The sequence below is a fragment of the Panulirus ornatus genome, chromosome 6 (genome assembly GCF_036320965.1).
Source record: "Panulirus ornatus isolate Po-2019 chromosome 6, ASM3632096v1, whole genome shotgun sequence".
NCBI classification, from domain to species: Eukaryota; Metazoa; Arthropoda; class Malacostraca; order Decapoda; family Palinuridae; genus Panulirus; species Panulirus ornatus.
In genome coordinates this window covers 32717357-32741673 of record NC_092229.1, presented here as the reverse complement: position 1 = coordinate 32741673, position 24317 = coordinate 32717357, and the positions used below count along the sequence as shown (strand labels likewise).

At 41.1% G+C, this 24317-nt stretch overlaps 1 protein-coding gene across 1 annotated transcript in view; it reads left to right on the top strand.

The window, feature by feature from the left end:
• The window catches only part of LOC139749147 (NHL repeat-containing protein 2), a 432672-nt gene that overhangs the window by 47444 nt on the left and 360911 nt on the right, over nt 1-24317 (top strand). The window contains exons 2-3 of the mRNA XM_071662783.1: nt 7683-7842; nt 12785-12884. Of these exons, the coding sequence (XP_071518884.1) occupies nt 7683-7842; nt 12785-12884 (260 nt within the window). The remainder of the gene's footprint in view (nt 1-7682; nt 7843-12784; nt 12885-24317) is intronic.

Genomic DNA, 24317 nt, shown 5'->3' with positions numbered 1-24317 from the left:
AAAGGGGGAGAGTGGTTTGGAAATGTCTTGGGAGTAAAGTCAGGGTTTAGTGAGAGGACAAGAGCAAGGGAAGGAGTAGCACTACTGAAACAGGAGTGGTGGGAGTATGTGATAGAGTGTACAAAGGTAAACTCTTGATTGATATTGGTAAAACTGAAAGTGGATGGAGAATAATGGGTGATTATTGGTGCATATGCACCTGGGCATGAGAAGAAAGATCATGAGAGGCAAGTGTTTTAGGAGCAGCTGAGTGAGTGCATTAGTAGTTTTGATGAACAAGACCGGGTTATAGTGATGGGTGATTTGAATGCAAATGTGAGTAATGTGGCTGTTAAGGGAATAATTGGTGTACTTGGGGTGTTCAGTGTTGTAAATGGAAATGATGAGGAGCTTGTAGATTTATGTGCTGAAAAAGGACTGGTGATTGGGAATACCTGGTTAAGAAAGAGAGATATATATAAGTATACGTATGTAAGTAGGAGAGATGGCCAGAGAGCGTTATTGGATTACGTGTTAATTGATAGGCGTGCAAAAGAGAGACTTTTGAATGTTAATGTGCTGAGAGGTGAAACTGGAGGGATATCTGATCATTATCTTGTAGGACGAAGATGAAGATATGTAGAGGTTTTCAGAAAAGAAGAGAGAATGTTGGGTTGAAGAGAGTGGTGAGGGTCAGTGAGCTTGGGAAGGAAACTCGTGTGAGGAAGTACCAGGAGAGACTGAGTAGAGAATGGAAAAAGGTGGGAACAAAGGACATAATGGGGAGTTGGGGTAGAGTGGGATGTATTTATGGAAGCAGTGATGGCCTGCGTAAAAGATGCTTATGGCATGAGAAGCGTGGGAGGTGGGCAGATTAAAAAGGGTAGTGAGTTGTGGGATGAAGAAGTAAGAGTATTAGTGAAAGAGAAAAGAGAGGCATTTGGATGATTTTTGCAGGGAAATAATGCAAATGAGTGGGAGATGTATAAAAGAAAGAGGCAGGAGGTCAAGAGAAAGATGCAAGAGGTGAAAAAGAGGGCAAATGAGAGTTGGGGTGAGAGCGTATCATTAAATTTTGGGGAGAATAAAAAGATGTTTTGGAAAGAGGTAAATATAGTCCATAAGACAAGGGAACAAATGGGGACATTGGTGAAGGGGGCTAATGGAGAGGTGATAACAAATAGTGGTGATGTGAGAAGTAGATGGAGTGAGTATTTTGAAAGTTTGTTGATTGTGTTTGATGATAGAGTGGCAGATAAAGGGTGTTTTGGTCGAGGTGGTGTGCAAAGTGAAAGGGTTAGGGAGAATGATTTGGTAGACAGAGAAGAGGTAGTAAAAGCTTTGCAGAAGATGAAATCCAGCAAGGTAGTGGGTTTGGATGGTATTGCAGTAGAATTTATTAAAAAAGGGGGTGACTGTATTGTTGACTGGTTGTTAAGGTTATTTAATGTATGTATGACTCATGGTGAGGTGCATGAGGATCGGCAGAATGCGTGCATAGTGCCATTGTACAAAGGCAAAGGGGATAAAAGTGAGTGCTCAAATTACAGAGGTATAAGTTTGTTGAGTATTCTTGGGAAATTATATGGGAGGATATTGATTGAGAGGGTGAAGGCATGTACAGAGCATCAGATTGGGGAAGAGCATTGTGGTTTCAGAAGTGGTAGAGGATGTGTGGATCAGGTGTTTGCTTTGAAAAATGTATGTGAGAAATACTTAGAAAAGCAAATGTATTTATATGTAGCATTTATGGATCTGGAGAAGGCATATGATAGAGTTGATAAAGATGCTTTGTGGAAGGTATTAAGAATGTATGGTGTGGGAGGCAAGTTGTTAGAAGCAGTGAAAAGTTTTTATCAAGGATGTAAGGCATGTGTACGTGTAGGAAGAGAGGAAAGTGATTCTCAGTGAATATTGGTTTGCGGCAGGAGTGCATGATGTCTCCATGGTTGTTTAATTTGTTTATGGTTTGGGTTATTAGGGAGGTGAATGCAAGAGTTTTGGAAGGAGGGGCAAGTATGGAGTCTGTTGTTGATGAAAGAGCTTGGGAAGTGAGTCAGTTGTTGTTCGCTGATGATACAGCACTGTTGGCTGATTCGTGTGAGAAACTGCAGAAGCTGGTGACTGAGTTTGGTAAAGTGTGTTAAAGAAGAAAGCTGAGAGAAAATGTGAATAAGAGCAAGGTTATTAGGTACAGTAGGGTTGAGGGACAAGTCAATTGGGAGGTAAGTTTGAATGGAGAGAAACTGGAGGAAGTGAAGTGTTTTAGGTATCTTGGAGTGGATCTGGCAGCGGATGGAACCATGGAAGCGGAAGTGAATCATAGGGTGGGGGAGGGGGCGAAAGTTCTGGGAGTGTTGAAGAATATGTGGAAGTCGAGAACGTTATCTTGGAAAGCAAAAATGGGTATGTTCGAAGGAATAGTGGTTCCAACAATGTTATATGGTTGTGAGGCGTGGGCTGTAGATAGAGTTGTGGAGAGGAGGGTAGATGTGCTGGAAATGAGATGTTTGAGGGCAATATGTGGTATGAAGTGTTTTGACCAAGTAAGTAATGAAAGGGTAAGAGAGATGTGTGGAAATATAAAGAGTGTGGTTGAGAGAGCAGAAGAGGGTGTTTTGAAATGGATTGGTCATATGGAGAGAATGAGTGAGGAAAGATTGACCAAGAGGATATATGTGTCAGAGGTGGAGGGAACGAGGAGAAGTGGGAGACCAAATTGGGGATGGAAAGATAGAGTGAAAAAGATTTTGAGTGATCGGGGCCTGAACATGCAGGAGGGTGAAAGGCGTGCAAGGAATAGAGTGAATTAGAACAATGTGGTATACCAGGGTCGATGTGCTGTCATTGGATTGAACCAGGGCATGTGAAGCATCTGGGATAAACCATGGAAAGTTTTGTGGGGCCTGGATGTTGAAAGGGAGCTGTGGTTTTGGTACATGACATCTAGAGACTGAGTGTGAACAGATGTGGCCTTTGTTGTCTTTTCCTAGCGATACCTCGCACACATGCAGGGGGAGGGGTTTTTTATTTCCTGTTTGGCGGGGTGGCGACAGGAATGAATAAGGGCCGACAGTATGAATTATGTACATGTGTATATATGTATATGTCTGTGTGTATATACCCATGCACACAATTCACACTGTCTGCCCCCATTCACTCCCATCGCCACCTCGCCACACATGGAATACCATCCCCCTCCCCCTCATGTGTGCGAGGTAGCACTAGGAAAAGACAACAAAGGCCCCATTCATTCACACTCAGTCTCTAGCTGCCACGCAATAATGCCCGAAACCACAGCTCCCTTTCCACATCCAGGCCCCACACAACTTTCCATGGTTTACCCCAGACGCTTCACATGCCCTGATTCAATCCACTGACAGCACGTCAACCCCTGTATACCACATCGATCCAATTCACTCTATTCCTTGCCCTCCTTTCACCCTCCTGCATGTTCAGGACCCGATCACACAAAATCTTTTTCACTCCATCTTTCCACCTCCAATTTGGTCTCCCACTTCTCCTCGTTCCCTCCACCTCCGACACATATATCCTCTTGGTCAATCTTTCCTCACTCATTCTCTCCATGTGCCCAAACCATTTCAAAACACCCTCTTCTGCTCTCTCAACCACGCTCTTTTTATTTCCACACATCTCTCTTACCCTTACATTACTTACTCGATCAAACCACCTCACACCACACATTGTCCTCAAACATCTCATTTCCAGCACATCCACCCTCCTGCGCACAACTCTATCCATAGCCCACGCCTCGCAACCATACAACATTGTTGGAACCACTATTCCTTCAAACATACCCGTTTTTGCTTTCCGAGATAATGTTCTCGACTTCCACACATTCTTCAAGGCTCCCAGGATTTTCGCCCCCTCCCCCACCCTATGATTCACTTCCGCTTCCATGGTTCCATCTGCTGCCAGATCCACTCCCAGATATCTAAAACACTTTACTTCCTCCAGTTTTTCTCCATTCAAACTTACCTCCCAATTGACCTGACCCTCAACCCTACTGTACCTAATAACCTTGCTCTTATTCACATTTACTCTTAACTTTCTTCTTTCACACACTTTACCAAACTCAGTCACCAGCTTCTGAAGTTTCTCACATGAATCAGCCACCAGCACTGTATCATCAGCAAACAACAACTGAATCACTTCCCAAGCTCTCTCATCCACAACAGACTGCATACTTGCCCCTCTTTCCAAAACTCTTGCATTCACTTCCCTAACAACCCCATCCATAAACAAATTAAACAACCATGGAGACATCACACACCCCTGCCGCAAACCTACATTCACTGAGAACCAATCACTTTCCTCTCTTCCTACACGTACACATGCCTTACATCCTCGATAAAAACTCTTCACTGCTTCTAACAACTTGCTTCCCACACCATATATTCTTAATATCTTCCACAGAGCATCTCTATCAACTCTATCATATGCCTTCTCCAGATCCATAAATGCTACATAGAAATCCATTTCCTTTTCTAAGTATTTCTCACATACATTCTTCAAAGCAAACACCTGATCCACACATCCTCTACCACTTCTGAAACCACACTGCTCTTCCCCAATCTGACAAGAAAGATGTGTGCTAATAAAAAGAGTGTGGTTGAGAGAGCAGAAGAGGGTGTATTGAAATGGTTTGGTCACATGGAGAGAATGAGTGAGAAAAGATTGACAAAAAGGATATATGTGTCAGAGGTGGAGGGAACCAGGAGAAGTGGGAAACCAAATTTGAGGTGGAAGGATGGAGCGAAAAAGATTTTGAGCGATCGGGGCCTAAACATACAGGAGGGTGAAAGGTGTGCAAGGAATAAGATGAATTGGAATGATATGGTATACCGTGGTCGCCATGCTGTCAATGGATTGAACCCAGGAATGTGAAGCGTCTGGGGTAAACCATGGAAAGTTTTGTTGGGCCTGGATGTGGAAAGGGAGCTGTGGTTTTGGTTCATTACACATGACAGCCAGAGACTGAGTGTGAGCGAATGTGGTCTTTGTCCTCTTTTCCTAGCACTACTTCACACTTGTGCGGGGCGAAGGGGTGCTAATTCATGTGTGGCGGGGTGGCGATGAGAATGGATGAAGGCAGCAAGAATGAATATGTGCGTGTGTATATATGTATATGTGTGTGTATGTATATGTATGTATATGAAATGTATAGGTATGTATATGTGCTTGTGTGGGTGTTTATGTATATGTATGTGTATGTTTATGTTTGTGGGATGGGCCATTCTTTCATCTGTTATCTTGCGCTTCCTCACTAATGTAGGAGACAGCGACTAAGTATGATAGATAAACAAATGAATGATAATCATAATAATCCCTGGGGATAGGGGTGAAAGTATACTTCCCACATATTCTTTGTGTGTTGTAAAAGGCGCCTAGAATGGGAGGGAGGGGGGCTGGAAATCCTCCACTCTCATTTTTTTTAATCTTCCAAAAGAAGGAACGGAGAAGGTGGCCAAGTGAGGATATTCCCTCCAAGGCTCAGTCCTCTGTTCTTAACGCTACCCTGCTAACATGGGAAATGGCGAATATGTTTTGAAAAAGACATAATGATAATAATGATGATAATGCAGAAGGGTGAAAAGTGCGCACGGGTTAAAGCGAATTGGATTTATGTAGTGCACAGGTGTCAACGTGCTGTCAGTGAACTGAAACAGGGCATGTAAAGCAGCCATTGGAAACCACAGAAAGTTAAGAAATGGCTTGTTGTGGACATTTGCATATGATGTCTAGAGAATGAAAGTGAGCAAATGCAATCTTTCTTCATCTGTTTCTGGTGCTACCTTGCTGATACAAGAAACCGCGATCAAATTTTAAAAAGATATTTATTTTATTTATTTATATATTTCTTTCTTTCTTTTTCTTTCATACTATTCGCCATTTCCCACGTCAGCAAGGTAGCATTAAGAACAAAGGACTGGGCCTTTGAGGGAATATCCTCACCTGGCCCCCTTCTCTGTTCCATCTTTTGGAAAAAAAAAAAATTATGTACAATTATGCATAGGTATTACCAGACTCCACCTGCAAGTGGTTACACCACAAGTGAAAAGTCAGCTTTGGTTAGGCTGTATCATCATCAGTGGATTAAAGATATATAGCCTTTTTGGGAACTTTTTGGTTCAAAGGAGTCCATCATTTTCCTGCCTCAGATTGTAATGCAGCCTTGAAGCTGCAGGAGCCCCATTAAAGGGATCCTGGGGTTGTATATGATAGTACAGTAATGATTTATAGGCTTTCCTGTAGTCCACTTCTGTGTTGTTATACCATAAGTGAAGAATCACCTTGGGTGAGATTTGTTAGCGTCATTGGAAGAAAAGGAGTGCATTTGTTTTAAGGAACTTCTTTTTGAAAATGAATCCTTTATTTCTGTGCTACTGATCGTAGTGCAGTTTTGAAGCTGTCGGGGCCCTGGAAGAGGGGTGCTGGGGTTATATGATTAAGAATTACGTATACTGTATGATGAAACAATTGCCTATCCCACAGTTGCATGACAGCATGAGCAATGGTCCCATATGTATGTATCCACTCTCTAGCTGTTGAATAACTTATGAATAAATGCACAGCAAACAGAACCTACTGTCCACAGCCAGGCCCCAGTTGACTATTCCACAGTTTATTTTGACTCTTCAAATGTTTTGGTCCAGTCCATTAACAGCCCCTACCCCCTTTATATCCTATTATTCCATTTCATTGTATCCCATGCACACCTCTCACTCTCCTCAATTTTCAGACTCCAATACCTCCAGAGCATCTTTCACTTCTTCCTTCTATCTCCTCTTGATCTTCCACTCCCCTCTCCTCCTTCTGCTTTTGACACTTTCCCTTCCTTTGCTCTCCTTCCTACCATTTTGAAAAACTGTCTCTCAATCTTGGCATTGACCTGCATGAGACAGATGGTAGTGATCAGCCAAAAACTGAAGGTATACTAGGAACACAAATCCAGGCTTCAGCTTTGGTGTTAACATCATGAGTTTGTTATAGTCATTGGTTGATGGTTCCAGGTAATGAGTATCCGTTTAGCTCCACTGTTTTGTGGTAGTCAAGTGGAGGAATTTCATGGGTTTTTCCAGAATATTTTGGGGATTTATAAGGAATGTGTCTCCTCATAGTTGTGTGATTGTACTAAATGCTCATGGTGCTCAGGCTGTAGTATAGGAATGGTTTTTCTCTTTTTGAAGCCTAATCATTTATTTGTAGAATTTTGCATTCACAGTAAATTTGATTGCAAAAGTATCAAATGAAGTAGCTGGGTTTAGTGTTTTTATCCAAATAATTCTGAGAATCGTAAGTAGGGGGAGTAAGAGGGTAGAGGAGATTGAGATGGAAGGATGGAGTGAAAGAAGCTTTGACTCTTTGTGGCCTGAACATTCTCAGGGATGAGAAAACATTTTGGAGTGCTATGGGATACAGGGTACAGTGTCATGTGTATCCTGAAACAGGGCAAATGAAATGGAATGTTCTGTGGTGCTTGACTGTGGCTTGGGAGTTCTGTTTTTAGGTGCTTTAAACATGGCAGGTTGAGGGTGATTGTGAGGTCATTGTTTTTTCCTGATACTACCTTGCTATTGCGGGAAATGATGAAGCAGTACGATACAAAAACAGTTCTTGATATTCTTAGGATTACAGATATGTCCATTTTCATACTCAAAAGATAATGCATTATGTTTTAGGTGGGCGTCCATTCAGCCAAATTTGAAAATGAAAGGGTGTCTGCTAACATTTTAGCTGCCATCGAGAGATACCACATCCATCACCCAGTTGTCAATGATCCAGAAGGAAAGATGTGGTTGAACTTGGGTATCTCATGTTGGCCAACACTTCTCATTCTAGGTAAGACTTTGAACAGATTCTAAGGTCTGCCCATATTCCAGAAATGTTCTTTATTGTCCCAGAATCATACATACATCTTGAATTTCAAATGGAAGTTAAAATACTTCCTCATTTTTTTTATACCATGATCAAGCAGTTATTTTGAACCTCATAAGGTATATTGAATACAGCATAGACTGTTTAGCTCTATGTATATCAGAGTAACTTTCTCTGAAATATAACTAATGAAATTAATATCTGCAGAGAACTTAGTGTTTGCAATGACTTTGTGCTGTGTTAAGTGCAGCAATCTTTCTTTTTGAACAGGATGCATTCCTGGGAAGTTATGTGTAAATTTTAATCCTTAAGATGTATAATGTTTTCAGAATGAAAAAATGCACTCCAGATATCAGATCCAGACCCCAAATTATGTTACACAGAGTAAATACTTTCTTCAAAAGATAATATAACTAATAAGATTAATGTCTGCATAGAACTTAGTTTTGCAAAGACTTAGTGCTATGTTTAGCGCAGCTGCACATCTTTTTAAACAGGTGATGCATTCCTGGAAAGCCTCATGCAAAGCATAATGACCTGGGATGAATAATGGTTTTACATGGAAAATTCCAAACCCCTAAACACGGACCACTTTAAAAAGTGTATGACATTGAAACTATGATATGCAATAAAAAGCTTTATAAGAATGAATAAAAGGTCTTACTTACCTGTGCTATCTACCTATCCTCTGATTCCCATTCCCTCTGGGAACTCCCATCAAGGGAATAGTCATGGCAAAGAAGTCTTCACCTCTCCCTGTCCTCTTATACGCCATTTCACGCATTCCTCCCCCATTTTTTCCCCCTCTAGTACTCTTCCACTTTGTTTCTCCATGTCACAGGTGATCTTCCTTTCACACTAACCCTTTTAATCATACTATCATACACTTTCCTTGTATTTCCATATGCCCTGATCACCTCAAAGTATTATGTTTTGTCCACTCTACCACTCCACAATTCATTCCCTTTGCAGTTCCTGCCATAACAAATTTCTCATACACCTCTTCATCACTTTCTTAATTCCATGTAGTCATACCACATACCCCTCTCAAATAACTTATTTCCATAGCCTGGCTTCTTGACCTCTGTGACTCATCCCAAGTCCATATTTTGGCTGCATAGATCAGGGTCAGGAGGACTATACTGTCCCTTTCTTCACTGCTGTACATCTCTACCCTTCATTATTCTGTTAAGGGATTCAGTGACTCCTCCTCATACTTGTCTATCCTTCCATAACACCAGACTTAGCTTCGAAACACTTAAATTCTGTCTTCTCTTTCAGTTTTTCTCCCCCCATATCTTAAACACAGTTTAGTACTTTTTCTTATCTCACTCTGCAAGACTTTGCAAACTCTGTATGTTCACTATGTTTCATTTCAGACACCATTAGTTTACTTTTACTTGCATTTACCTTCAATTGTCTATACTTACATCAGAAAACCTCAACAACCTTCTACAGTTCCTCTTCACTCTTAGCAAACAACGCTACCATCCACAAACAGGCTAGTTATTAGCCATCATACCTCACCACCACACTCCATCTCTAAACTATTTTCCTTAGTTTTACTCTCATTTCTCTTATCACTCTCATTTCTCTTATCACTTTGTTCATGTGTTGAAAAGCCATGGTGACATCATAGAGCCCTGCCTCTCACTCACATGTATACCAAAAAGCCAAGGTAACATCATAGAGCCCTGCCTTTCACTCACATATACACCAAAAAGCCATGGTGACATCATAAAGCCTTACCTCTCACTCACATGTATACCAAAGATTTTGCTCACTTCTACATCCACACTTACACATGCATTTGCTCCTCTATAGAAGGCTTTCACACCTTGTCCCTGTACTCCATATATCCTTAGCACATCCCCTAAAGCATTCCACTCAGCTTTTCATACACTTTGTGTAGATTCATAAAAGCTGCATACAGCATATTACCTTTCACTAGATACTTTTCCAAAGTCATTCTCACCACAAAAATTTGATACAAACATTGACCACTTTTCATAAAGACCCCTTGCTCCTCACTTATTTTGCATTTAGTCACTTTCATCACTCTGTTAGTCAGCACTCTTGCATACACTTTTCCTGTACTATCTGTCTATTCATATATCTATATCTCTGATGCCTGTTCCCTTTAGAACTACCTCAAGGAGGTGGCCGTGGCAGTAGCATCTCCATACCTAGTGAACTCCAGTGCTGCTTCTTAGCCTTTAGTGCTTCATCCTTAACAGGTTATTGGCAGGGGAAAGTCTAGTGCAGCGCTTGCAGAGGCTCCTACCTAATGTTCTTACTGACTTCTACCTAATGCTCCTGCCTAATGTTCATACTTACGACTTTTACTTAATGCTCCTACCTGAATGTTTCTACTCACTACTTCTATCTATTGCTCCTACCATTTTGCCAAAACATACTGCTTGCTACAGGAAAATCTAGAGTTACAAGGAATGAGTTGTGTAATATGTGACAAGGAGAGATTGTACATTTGTGGAGAGAATCCTGTACTTAACAGACTTATTCCCCTTTGGTTGCTACATAGATCCTTAGCTCCTTTTCCTTTGAACATAGGAACAATAATAGTTTTTGCCCAATCCTCAGGCACAACTTCCTGCTTCCATGCTAACTTATATATCAAGTGCATCAACTCTATCACACTTACTCCGCCGTACTTCAGCATTTCAGCTTTGATCCCATCTACTCCACGTGCTTATTCTACTCTCAGCCTCATTATCACCCTTTTTATTATAGGCCCTTGCACTTGTATCCTTTTACTTCCATCCTCCCTATCCTTGCATGTAACAGCTGTTGCCACAACTCTCACACTCATATGTTCTTCAAAATACTTTTTCCATCTTCCTTTCACATGCTGTCATTGGACTAAACCTGGGCACATGAAACAGCTAGGGGAAACTATGGAAAGGTCTGTAGGGCCTGGCTGTGGTTAGGGAGCTGTAGTTTCTGGGCATCACACGTGACAGCTAGAAAATGAATGTGAGTGAATTTGGCCTTTCTTCATCTGTAACCAGGCCTCACAAACCTTTTCATTTTTTACCTCAAACACTACAGCACTTTGACCCAAGTATACCACCTTGTTCCAATTTACTTTCACCCTCTTGCATAATTAGGCCCCGATCATTCAAAACCTTTTTACTCCATCCTTCCATCTCCAATTTAGTCTCCCCGTTGTCCTTGTTCCCTCCACTTCTAACACATAATCTCTCTGTCAACCTTTCTTCACTGATTCTATCTATATGTCTAGACCATTTCAGCACACCCTCTTCTACTTTATATCAACCACACTCTTTTTACTACGCTTCTCTCTGTTGTAGAAGGTGACTAAAGGGGACAGGAGGGGCCATGAACCCCCCCCCTTCTTGTTTCATTTTGTAAAAGAAATTAAGAGAGACAATTTCTTATTTTCCTTAAACTTTTCACTCAACTTTCTTCCAAAATCTTCATTTACTCTTTCTTTGCTTTTCTCTATCAGCCTTTTAACATTCCACTTACACATCTTGTATTCTTCCCTCCTCCTTTGCTGAACCTCCACTGCATATGCCATTTTCTTTTGCACAGCATTTCTAATTTTATCAATCCACCATATATTTCCCCTTTTATTCTTATATCTCTTGACATTTTATCCAACTACTAATTCAACAGCTTTTTAAGTCTTTTTCTAAACAATTCAAACCCATTTACATGTGACTGCTTTCCTACATTTACTGCGCTTTCATCTAAACCTTCTGTCACCCTTCTTTCATATTCTTCCTTGCATTCTTTCTAATTCATCTCACTTACCATCCCTTTTATCTTTTCATTCTTCGTAATGCCAAACCTCCACTTGTTCCTGGTCCTCACTTCCACAGGAACTGCAAAATGGTCACAACCTCCAAAGAATCCTCTCACAACTGGAGCATCCAGCACAACCTTTCTCAGCCTTTCATCCGCTGCTTCATAATCAAGCAAACCCTTTTGTTCTTCTCTTCCATCATTTCTTATCCAAGTATTGCTTTGAATCATAATGTACAAAATGTAGTTATGTATATTGTCATTGCTTCTGCATGAATTACATTGGATCATAAGGGCACTGATATCTGGTTTGGTCTTATACTCAAAGTCTGTGTTTTTCCAAAAGATTCCTTACTTCCTTACTTACATTTCCACAGGATTCCTAACTGTTGCTGTGTATTTTGCAGAAAGAGCTTTTCAATTCATTTTGATATCTCTAAATGAAATTTACAAGATTTACTGATGTAACATTATGCATCTAATGTGGATCCCATACTACTCTCAAATTTTCAGTTTTGCATCTAATATTAACATTCTATGATGTTTCTTTACTGGGTGTTCTTCATTAGCAGAACTTCTTGGATGCTTTGGGAGTGCCATACCTATGGAAAACTGATAAAGTTATGGTCACTCATAAGTGACACTGGAGCAGCAAGCTCCAAATGGTAATTGGTGGAGATACACTCTGATAAAACAAAACAAAAACTGTCACAAAAAAGAAGCATAAATTTTGTATGGTGTGTACACAATATTCTTATTCATCCCTGTTCAAAATTAACTTGCTCAGTTAATGTGAAAACTAGGTTGTAGGATAGGAATAATTCAGAGGCAAAATTATTCACTCAGAAACCATGGTGGATAGATGAAATTAGAAATGCCCTGGAAGAGAAGAAAACGGTAAATGCCAGTGAAGGTTCAGCAAATTCCTTATATTCTGCAGTTAATTAAGCTTTTCTGGATAATGCATTAGAAAAGTTGAATCTGTAGCTAATTACTCAATAACCCAATTATGCTAAGAGGGCTGATGGCAGTATGTGACCCTTAAAAGGCAGAGTGATGACCCATGTTGTAGACTGTTGATTCTTATATTTATTTGCATTCCTTTTTTCTTCTTCAGGTCCTAATGGTCACCCTCTGTTTGTGTTAGTTGGTGAAGGACATTGTGAACGGCTTCAGCTTTATGTTAAAGTAGCCATCAAATACTTTTCTGGTTCTGGGTAAGCAGAGAGAGCCCCTCATGTTTTCTATTATTATGTTGATGACAGGATTTCAGCATTTTAAACAACTAGAAAAATGCAGTCTCTTTAGTAATGTATTTGTATATATTAGCCATATATACTGGAAAACTTAAAGGTTGTATGATTCTCTCATAGTAAAAGTCAGTTTAGTAGAAGTGATAACATACCTTGTTCTTTTGTAATCCAAGATTGTGATTAGAGACTTTCTTACCTGAGCTGCATAGCTGATGAGTGAAGCAAACATAATGGTTCCAGTTGAGCAGGAAATAGGTTCACCAATCAGTTTTGAATGCAGGAGATAGCACACTTCACTTAAGTATATTGACCAAAACTATTTCTCCTCTGCAGTTTGCCCCAGTGAGCATGAGATATTCTCGGTTGAGGATATTGGGCTAGGACTTTCTTGCTGTCTCTCTTTCTGTTCAGGAACACAGGTTTTTCACACCCAACATTATTTTTTTAACAGGTAATGACCTTCTTGGTCATTCCTGGCTAGCCCTTGTCCAGCCATGGAAATGACATCTTTGACCCTCTGGCTCCATGAAGTACTTATTATCTAGGTCATGGGCTCTCAAGACATGCAACCAGCTATCTTTTCTAACCCTTTCTTTTTATTTTATAGTGCATTCAGTGTGCAAGAGAATATTGTGCTTAGTTTTCTTATTTGAATATTTTTTTCTTTTTTATCTAAACCCTGTGGATATGTTCTAATTTTTGTGGGACAAACTGTAGAGGAGAGATATGTAAGTTTTGAAATTTGAGAAACCTCTTCTTCTTGAGGCAGTGCCTCATGAAAATTTCTTCCTGTTGTCTTTGCCTTGTCTTGCCTCCCCCTTTTCTTATGAATCTTTTACTGTACCCTATGTGACCACTTTTGGGTTTATTCCATTAACATGCAAATGAGTGAGCTTAATAGGGCTGTTAGTCATTTGGGGTATGACAATATCTCTGTGGTGTTCTCTGATTGACTACAGGCAGGCTTGGAAATAGCAGGTAGCCTGATATCTGTTGGAGATAGAGCAATAGGTGGGGAAAGCCAATGTTCCCCACCAGAGAGACAGAGTTAGAAGCTCCTTCCCCAATATTCTTCTTGGAAAATATCTCATGCTTGCAGGACAGGAAAGTTTTTTCAAATTTCAGAACCCTTATGTATTGATAGTTTCTTTAAACTCATCAGAAATCATGTTTTGAACTTTTCATGAAATGGTGCATATAATAAAAGATGAGAACTATGATATGAATGGAGGCATATATCTCATTAATGTTCTATTGATCTTGGGTCAGGATGTAGAATAAATCATGGATTTCACTGAATGAATAGAATTTAAAGACCACATGATTATTTTCATTTATTCTTTATACTTAATCACTGTTTCCCGCGTCAGCAAGGTAGCGCAAGGAAACAGACGAAGAATGGCCCAACCCCTTATATACACATATACATAAATGAGCTACACACACTTATACATACATTTGAATGTATGCATACATATACTTACACAAACATATACAAATGTATTCTTATTATTCATATACTTTGTCGCTGTCTCCTGGGTTAGCGAGGTAGCGCAAGGAAACAGACGAAAGAATGGCCCAACCCACCCACATACACATGTATTCCTATGAGTCCACGGGGAAAATGAAACACGATAAGTTCCCAAGTGCACTTTTGTGTAATAATCATGTCATCAGGAGAGACACAAGAGAGAAATATAAGTCAGTTGATATACATCGAAGAGACGAAGCTAGGACGCCATATGGTAAACATGTGATTGTCCAAAACATACAACATGTGTTCATAAACTGATCATTTTACAAATTTTATCAGCAATAAAGAGAGTGGTGAGAGTAAGTGAGCTTGGGAAGGAGACTTGTGTGAGGAAGTACCAGGGGAGACTGAGTACGGAATAGAAGGGGGTGAGAGTGGAGGATGTGAGGGGAGTGGGGAAGGAATGGGATGTATTTGGGGAGGCAGTGATGGCTTACGCAAAGGATGCTTGTGGCATGAGAGGCGTGGAAGGTGGGCAGATTGAAAGGGTAGTGAGTGGTGGGATGAGGAAGTGAGATTATTAGTGAAAGAGAAGAGAGAGGCATTTGGACAATTTTTGCAGGGAAATGATGCAAATGAGTGGGAGATGTATAAAAGAGGGAGGCAGGAGGTCAGGAGAAGGGTGCAGGAGGTGAGAGGGAGGGCAGATGAGAGTTGGGGTGAGAGAGTGTCATTGGATTTTGGGGAGAGTGAGGGAATGTTTTGGAAGGAGGTAAATGGGATGCGTGGGACAGGGGAACAAATGGGAACTTCAGTGGAGGGGGCTAATGGGGAGGTGATAACAAGTAGTGGTGATGTGAGAGGGAGATGGAGTGGGTATTTTGAAGGTTTGTTGAATGTGTTTGATGATGGAATGGCAGATGTGGGTTGTTTTGGTTGAGGTGGTGTGCAGGGTGAGAGGGTTGGGGAGAATGTTTTGGTTGACAGAGAAGGGGTGGTGGGGGCTTTGCGGAAGATGGAAGCCAACGGCGCAGCGGGTTTGGATGGTGTTGCAGTGGAGTTTATTAGAAGGGGGGGTGACTGTGTTGTTGGCTGGTTGGTGGGGTTGTTTGGTGTATGTGTGACTCTTGATGAGGTGCCTGAGGACTGGCAGAATGCTTGCATGGTGCTGTTGTATAAAGGCAAAGGGGATAAAAGTGATTGCTCAAATTACAGAGGTATAAGTGTTGAGTATTCCTGGGAAATTATATGGAAGGGTATTGATTGAGAGGGTGGAGGCTTGTACAGAGCATCAGATTGGGGAAGAGCAGTGTGGTTTCAGAAGTGGTAGAGGATGTGTGGATCAGGTGTTTGCTTTGAAGAATGTGTGTGAGAAATACTTAGAAAAGCAATGGATTTGTATGTAGCATTTACGGATCTGGAGAGGGCATATGATGGAGTTGATGGAGATGCTTTGGGGGGGGGTATTGGGAATATATGGTGTGGGAGGCAAGTTGTTAGAGGCAATGAAAGGTTTTTATCGAGGATGTGGGGCATGTGTGTGTGTAGGAGGAGAGGAAAGTGATTGGTCCTCATTGAATGTGGGTTTGCGGCAGGGGTGTGTGATGTCTCCATGGTTGTTTGATTTGTTTATGGATGGGGTTGTTAGGGAGGTGGATGCAAGAGTTCTGGAGGGAGGGGCAAGTATGCAGTCTGTTGTGGATGAGAGAGCTTGGGAAGTGAGTGATGATACAGCGCTGGTGGCTGATTCGTATGAGAAACTTCAGAAGCTAGTGACTGAGTTTGGTGGGGTGTGTGAAAGAGGAAAGCTGAGAGTGGATGTGAATGGGAGCGGGGTTGTTGGGTATGGTGGGGTTGAGGGGCAAGTCAATTGGGAGGTGGGTTTGAGTGGAGAGGGGCTGGGGGGGTGAAGTGTTTTAGATGTCTGGGAGTGGATTTGGCAGCGGATGGAACCATGGAAGCAGAAGTGAATCATAGGGTGGGGGAGGGGGCGAGGGTTCTGGGAGCATTAAAGAATGTGTGGAGGTTGAGAACATTGTCTCGGAGGGCGGAGGTGGGTGTGTTTGAAGGAATAATGGTTCCAACAGTGTTATATGGTTGCGAGGCATGGGCTATGGATAGAGTTGTGTGGAGGAGGGTGGATGTGCTGGAAATGAGATGTTTGAGGACAGTAAGTGAGGTGGTTTGATCGAGTAAGTAATAATAAGGTAAGAGAGATGGGTGGTAATAAGATGAGTGTGGTTGAGAGAGCAGAAGAGGGTGTTTTGAAATGGTTTGGTCACATGGAGAGAATGAGTGAGGAAAGATTGACAAAGAGGATATATGTGTCACAGATGGAGGGAACAAAGAGAAGTGGGAGACTAAATTGGAGGTGGAAAGATGGAGTGAAAAAGATTTTGAGTGATTGGGGCCTGAACATGCAGGAGGGTGAAAGGCATGCAAGGAATAGAGTGAATTGGAACGATGTGGTATACCGGGGTCGACATGCTGTCAGTGGATTGAACCATGGCATGTGAAGCATCTGGGGTAAACCATGGAAAGTTCTGTGGGGCCTGGATGTGGAAAGGGAGCTGTGGTTTTGGTGCATTATTATATGACACCTAGAGACCGAGTGTGAACGAATGTGGCCTTTGTTGTCTTTTCCTAGCTCTACCTCACACACATGAGGGGGAGGGGGTTGTTATTTCATGTGTGGCGAGGTGATGATGGGAATGAATAAAGGCAGACAGTATGAATTATGTACATGTGTATATATGTATATGTCTGTGTGTGTATATATATGTATACGTTGAGATGTATAGGTATGTATATTTGCGTGTGTGGACGTGTATGTATATACATGTGTATGTGGGTGGGTTGGGCCATTCTTTCGTCTGTTTCCTTGCACTATCTAGCTAACGCAGGAGACAGTGACAAAGCAAAATGAATACATAAATAAAAGTTATCTAATTTGTATAGACCATGACTAATATTAAGATTATAATTCTTTTTATTATATTATTTGATTTTGCTTTGTCGCTTTCTCCCGTGTTAGCGAGGTAGTGCAAGGAAACAGACGAAAGAATGGCCCAACCCACCCACATACACATGAATATACATACACGTCCACACACGCAAATATACATACCTATACATCTCAATGTATACATATGTACACACACACACAGACATATACATATATACACATGTACATAATTCATACTGTCCACCTTTATTCATTCCCATCGCCACCTCGCCACACATGGAATAACAACCCCCCTCCCCCCTCATGTGCGCGAGGTAGCGCGAGGAAAGTCAACAAAGGCCACATTCGTTCACACTCAGTCTCCAGCTGTCATGTAATAATGCACTGAAACCACAGCTCCCTTTCCACATCCAGGCCCCACAGAACTTTCCAGGTTTACCCCAGACGCTTCACATGCCCTGGTTCAATCCATTGACAGCACGTCGACACCGGTATACCACATCGTTCCAATTCACTCTATTCCTTGCACACCTTTCACCCTCCTGCATGTTCAGGCCCCGATCACTCAAAATCTTTTTCACTCCATCTTTCCACCTCCAATTTGGTCTCCCACTTCTCCTCGTTCCCTCCATCTGTGACACATATATCCTATTGGTCAATCTTTCCTCACTCATTCTCTCCATGTGACCAAACCATTTCAAAACACCCTCTTCTGCTCTCTCAACCACACTCTTTTTGTTACCACACATCTCTCTTACCCTATTATTACTTACTCGATCAAACCACCTCACACCACATATTGTCCTCAAACATCTCATTTCCAGCACATCCACCCTCCTGCGCACAGCTCTATCCATAGCCCACGCCTCGCAACCATACAACATTGTTGGAACCAATATTCCTTCAAACATACCCATTTTAGCTTTCCGAGATAATGTTCTTGACTTCCACACATTCTTCAAGGCTCCCAGAATTTTCGCCCCCTTCCCCACCGTATGATTCATTTCCGCTTCCATGGTTCCATCCGCTGCCAAATCCACTCCCAGATATCTAAAACACTTTACTTCCTCCAGTTTTTCTCCATTCAAACTTACCTCCCAGTTGACTTGACCCTCAACCCTACTGTACCTAATAACCTTGCTCTTATTCACATTTACTCTCAACTTTCTTCTTTCACACACTTTACCAAACTCTGTCACCAGCTTCTGCAGTTTCTCATATGAATCAGCCACCAGCGCTGTATCATCAGCGAACAACAACTGACTCACTTCTCAAGCTCTCTCATCCCCAACAGACTGCATACTTGCCCCTGTTTCCAAAACTCTTGCATTCATCTCCCTAACAACCCCATCCACAAACAAATTAAACAACCATGGAGACATCACACACCCCTGCTGCAAACCTACATTTACTGAGAACCAATCACTTCTTTGTGTATTTAATAATAGAAGATAGGGGACTGGGGAGAAAGAATACTTCCCACGTATTCCCTGTGTGTCGTAGAAGGCGACTGAAAGGGAAGAAAGCGGGGGACTGGAAATCCTCCCCTCTCATTTTTTTTGTTTTTTCAATTTTCCAAAAAGAAGGAACAGAGAAGGGGGCCAGGTGAGGATACTCCCTCAAAGGCCCAGTCCTCTGTTCTTAATGCTACCTCACGAATGCTGGAAATGTTGAATAGTATGAAAGAAAGAAAGATTATTGTTGCTAAAGGCAACATTTACATTAAAGGATTTAAGGAACATGGGAAGTAAGGTGAAGACCTATAGCAAGACCTATAGTGAGTTCAGTAGGCTCCATCACATATAAATTGTCAAAATGGTTAGTTTCTTTGTTAAGCCCTTTAGTGGTTAAGGTATCAAATTCTAATCTCATGAACAATGTAGATTTAGTCAACAAGCTAAACAATATCAATGTTGATTTTGATTTCAAACTGGTTAGCTTTGATGTTTCCTCACTTTTCACTAAAGTTCCAGTTGATGTCCTTTTAGAATATCTATTTGATGTCTTGGATGGTATTCATTTACCTGTTTCAAAGTCTGTTTTCAAGGAGCTGATAAAATTATGTATAAAAGACTGTGTATTTCAATTCAGTGGAGATTATTATGCTCAAAAATTTGGTATGGCAATGGGTAACCCTCTTTCACCTGTACTAAGTAATCTTTATTTGGAATTTTTTGAAACAAAATTACTAAAGGATATCTTACCCTCTAATGCAATTTGGTTTAGGTATGTAGATGATGTTCTTTGTGTTTGGCCAACAAATGAAAATTTACAAATATTTCTCCCCTTAACAATTTAGTACCTTCCATCAAATTTACTGTAGAAAATGAAAATAATGGTATGTTACCATTTTTAGATTGCATGATTCATAGGCAAGGAAACAAGTTTAAGTTTAGCATATACAGGAAACCCATCAATGTATGCTCATATATCCTTTATTACTCATCTCAACATGACAGAGTTAAATTATCATCATTTCAATCCATGTTCCTTAAGGCATTACGTATTTGCAGTCCAGAGTTTATTGATGATGAGGTTGAGAAGATATATTCTATTAGATCTAAGTTAAAGTACCCTAGATCTTTCTTTGATGAATCCCTCAAGTTAGCAAAGAAATCATTTTATAGAGTTGAGCCCAAACTTCCCATTGACACCAAGAATCTTTTAGTTCTCCCTTTTGATAATGATTTCACTTTACTTCTCATGTTGCTTAAATCCTTTAATGTAAATGTTGCCTTTAGCAACAGTAATACTATAAAGAATATCTTAATCAGGAATTCACCAGAAAATTCTCTTGGATGCATCTATAAAGTGCCTTGTGGAAATTGTGATAGATTTTATGTTGGTCAGACTGGTAAGGATCTTTCTGTCAGACTTAAGCAACATAAATATAGTATAAGAGCGAGACAAGAATCAAATGCCTTGTTTAATCACGTTAAAAACTATGATCATTGCATTGACTGGAGTAATGCCATCTCAGTTATTAACTCTAACTCTATTACCACGAGAAATATCATTGAATCTTCTATTATTGAATACACAAAGAATAATAATCTTAATATTAGTGATGGTCTATACAAATTAGATAACTTTATTGTTGATAGAATTTGTAAAATGATAAGGTTATGAACGCTCGTTTTATGTTTTGGACAATCACATGTTTACCAAATGGCGTCCTAGCTTCATCTCTACGATGTGTATCAACTGACTTATATTTCTCTCTTGTGTCTCCTCTGATGATGTGATTATTACATGAAAAAGCACTTGGGAACTTATCGTGTTTTATTTTCCCCGTGGACTCAGGAATATCTTGATCACACACAAAATTGTGATCCTTTCCATACACATGTATATACATAAACACCCACACACACAAGTATACATACCTATGCATTTCAACATATAAATACACAGACATATACATATATACACATGCACATATACATACATGCTGCCTTCATCCATTCCTGCCGCCACCCCGTCTCACATGAAATGATACCCCCTTCCCCCGCATGCGCACGAGGTAGCGCTAAGAAAGGACAACGAAGGCCACATTCGTCCACACTCAGTCTCTAGCTGTCATGTGTAATGCGCCGAAACCACAGCTCCCTTTCCACATCCAGCCCCCACAAAATTTTCTATGATTTACCCCAGATGCTTCACATACCCAAGTTCAATCCAATGACAGCATGTTGACCCCGGTATACCACATCATTCCAGTTCACTCTATTCCTTGCATGTCTTTCACCCTCCTGTATGTTCAGGCCCCAATCGCTCAAAATCTTTTTCACTCCATCCTTCAACCTCAGTTTGGTCTCCCACTTCTCCTCATTCCCACCAACTCTGACACATATATCCTCTTGGTCAATCTTTCCTCACTCATTCTCTCCATGTGACCAAACCATTTCAGTACACCCTCTTCTGCTCTCTCAACCACACTCTTTTTATTACCACACATCACTCTTATCCTTTCATTACTTACCCAATCAAACAACCTCACACCACATATTGTCCTCAAAAATCACATTTCCAACACATCCACCCTCCTCTGCACAATGCTATCAAACGCCGATGCCTCACAACCTTATAACATTGTTGGAACCACTATTCCTTCAAACATACCCATTTTTGCTTTCTGAGATAATGTCCTCACCTTCCACACATTCTTCAATGCTCTCAGAACTTTCGCCCCTTCCCCCACCCTGTGACTCGCTTCCGCTTCCATGGTTCTGTCCACTGCCAGATCCACTCCCAGATATCTAAAACGCTTCACTTCCTCCAGTTTTTCTCCGTTCAAACTTACCTCCCAATTTACTTGGCCCTCAACCCTACTGAACCCAATAACCTTGCTCTAATTCACATTTACTCTCAGCTTTCTTCTTTCACACACTTTACCATACTCAGTCCCCAACTTCTGCAGTTTCTCACCCGAATCAGCCACAAGCACTGTATCATCAGCGAACAACAACTGCATACTTGCCCCACTCTCCAAAACTCTTACATTCACCTCCCTAACAACCACATCCATAAACAAATTTAACAACAATGGAGAATTCATGCTTCCCTGTTGAAAACTGACATTCACTGGAAAGCAATCACATTACTCTCTTCCTACTCGTACACATGCATTACATCCTCAATAAAAGCTTTTCACTGCTTCTAGCAACTTACCTCCCACACCATATACTCTTAATACTTTCCACAGAGCATCTCTATCAACTCTATCATATGCCTTCTCCAGATCCATAATTGGTACATACAAATCCATCTGCTTTCGTAGGTATTTCTCACATACATTCTTCAAAGCAAACACCATTCCACACATCCTCTACCACTTCTGAAGCCACACTGCTCCTCCCCAGTCTGATGCTCTGTACATGCCTTGACCCTCTCAATCAATACCCTCCCATATAATTTCCCAGGAATACTCAAAAAACTTATTCCTTTGTAATTTGAACACTCACCTTTATCCCCTTTGCCTTTGTACAATGACACTATACATGCATACTGACAATCCTTAGGCACTTCAACCATACATGTATTGAATATCCTCACCAATCACTCAACAACACAGTCACCTCATTTTTTGATAAATTCCACTGCAGTACCATCGAAACCCACCGCCTTGCCGGCTTTCATCTTCCATAAAGCTTTCACTACCTCTTCTCTGTTTACCAAGTTATTCTCCCTGACCCTCTCACATTACCTCGACCAAAACACCCTATATCTGCCACTCTATCATCAAACTCATTCAACAAACCTTCGAAATACTCACTCCACCTCCCTCTCACTTCACCACTACTTGTTGTTACCTCCCCATTAACCCCCTTCACCAATGTTCCCATTTGTTCTCTCATCTTACCACTTTATTTCCCTCCTTCCAAAACATTATTTTATTCTCCCAAAAATTTAATGATAGTCTCTCACCCCAACTCTCATTTGCCCTCTTTTTCACCTCTTGCACCTTTCTCTTGACCTCTTGCCCTTTTCTTTTATACATCTCCCAGTCATGTCCAAATGCCTCTCTTTTCTTTCACTAACAATCTTGATTCTTCATCCCACCACCAACTACCCTTTCTAATCTGCCCACCTCCCATGCTTCTCATGCTACAAGCATCTTTGCACAAGCCATCACTGCTTCCTTAAATTCATCCCATTCATCCCCCACTCCCCTTACATCCTTTGCTCTCACCTTTTTCCATTCTGCACTCAGTCTTTCCTGGTACTTCCCCACACAAGTCTTCTTCCCTAGCTCACTTACTCTCACCACCCTCTTCACCCCAACATTCTCTCTTCTCTTCTGAAAACCTCCACAAATCTTCACCTTCGCCTCCACAAGATGATGATCAGACATCCCTCCAGTTGGACCTTTCAGCACATTAACATCCAAAAGTCACTCTTTCATGCTCCTATCAATTAACACGTAATCCAGTAATGCTCTCTGGCCATCTCTCCTACTTACATACGTATACTTATGTATATCTCTCATTTTAAACCAAGTAATCCGAAGCATCAGTCTTTTTTCAGCACACAAATCTACAAGCTCCTCACCATTTCCATTTACAACACTAAACACCCCATATACACCAGTTATTCCCTCAACTGCCACATTGCTAACCTTTGCATTCAAATTACCCATTACTATAACCCGGTCTCGTGCATCAAAACCACTAACACACTCACTCAGCTGCTCCGAAAACATTTGCCTCTCATGATCTTTCTTCTCATGCCCAGGTGCATAGGCACCAGTAATCACCCATCTCTTTCCATCCACTTTCAGTTTTACTCATATCAATCTAGAGTTTACTTTCTTACACTCTATCACATACTCCGACAACTACTGTTTCAGGAGTAGTGCTACTCCTTCCTTTGCTCTTATCCTCTCACCAACCCCTGAATTTACTCCCAACACATTCCCAAACCACTCTTCCCCTTTAACCTTGAGCTTTGGTTCACTCAGAGCCAAAACATCCAGGTTTGAGAAGAAAGATTATGAGAGGAAAGTGTTTTGGGAGTAGCTGAGTAAGTGTGTTAGCAGTTTTGATGAACGAGACCTGGTTAGAGTGATGGGTGATTTCAATGCAAAGGTGAGTAATGTGGCAGTTGAGGGAATACTTGGTGTACGTGGGGTTTTCAGTGTTGTAAATGGAAATGGTGAAGAGCTTCTAGATTTTTGTGCTGAAAAATGACTGGTGATTGGAAATACCTGGTTTAAAAAGAGGGATATACATAAGTATGCATATGTAAGTAGGAGAGATGGCCAGAGAGCATTATGGGATTAAATGTTAATTGATAGGCGCATGAAAGAGAGACTTTTGGATGTTGATATCCTGAGAGGTGTAACTGGAGGTGAAGGTGAAGATTTGTAGAGGCCTTTGGAAAAGAAGAGAGATTGTTGGGGTGAAGAAAATGGTGAGAGTAAGTGAGCTTGGGAAGGAGATTTGTTTGAGGAAGTACC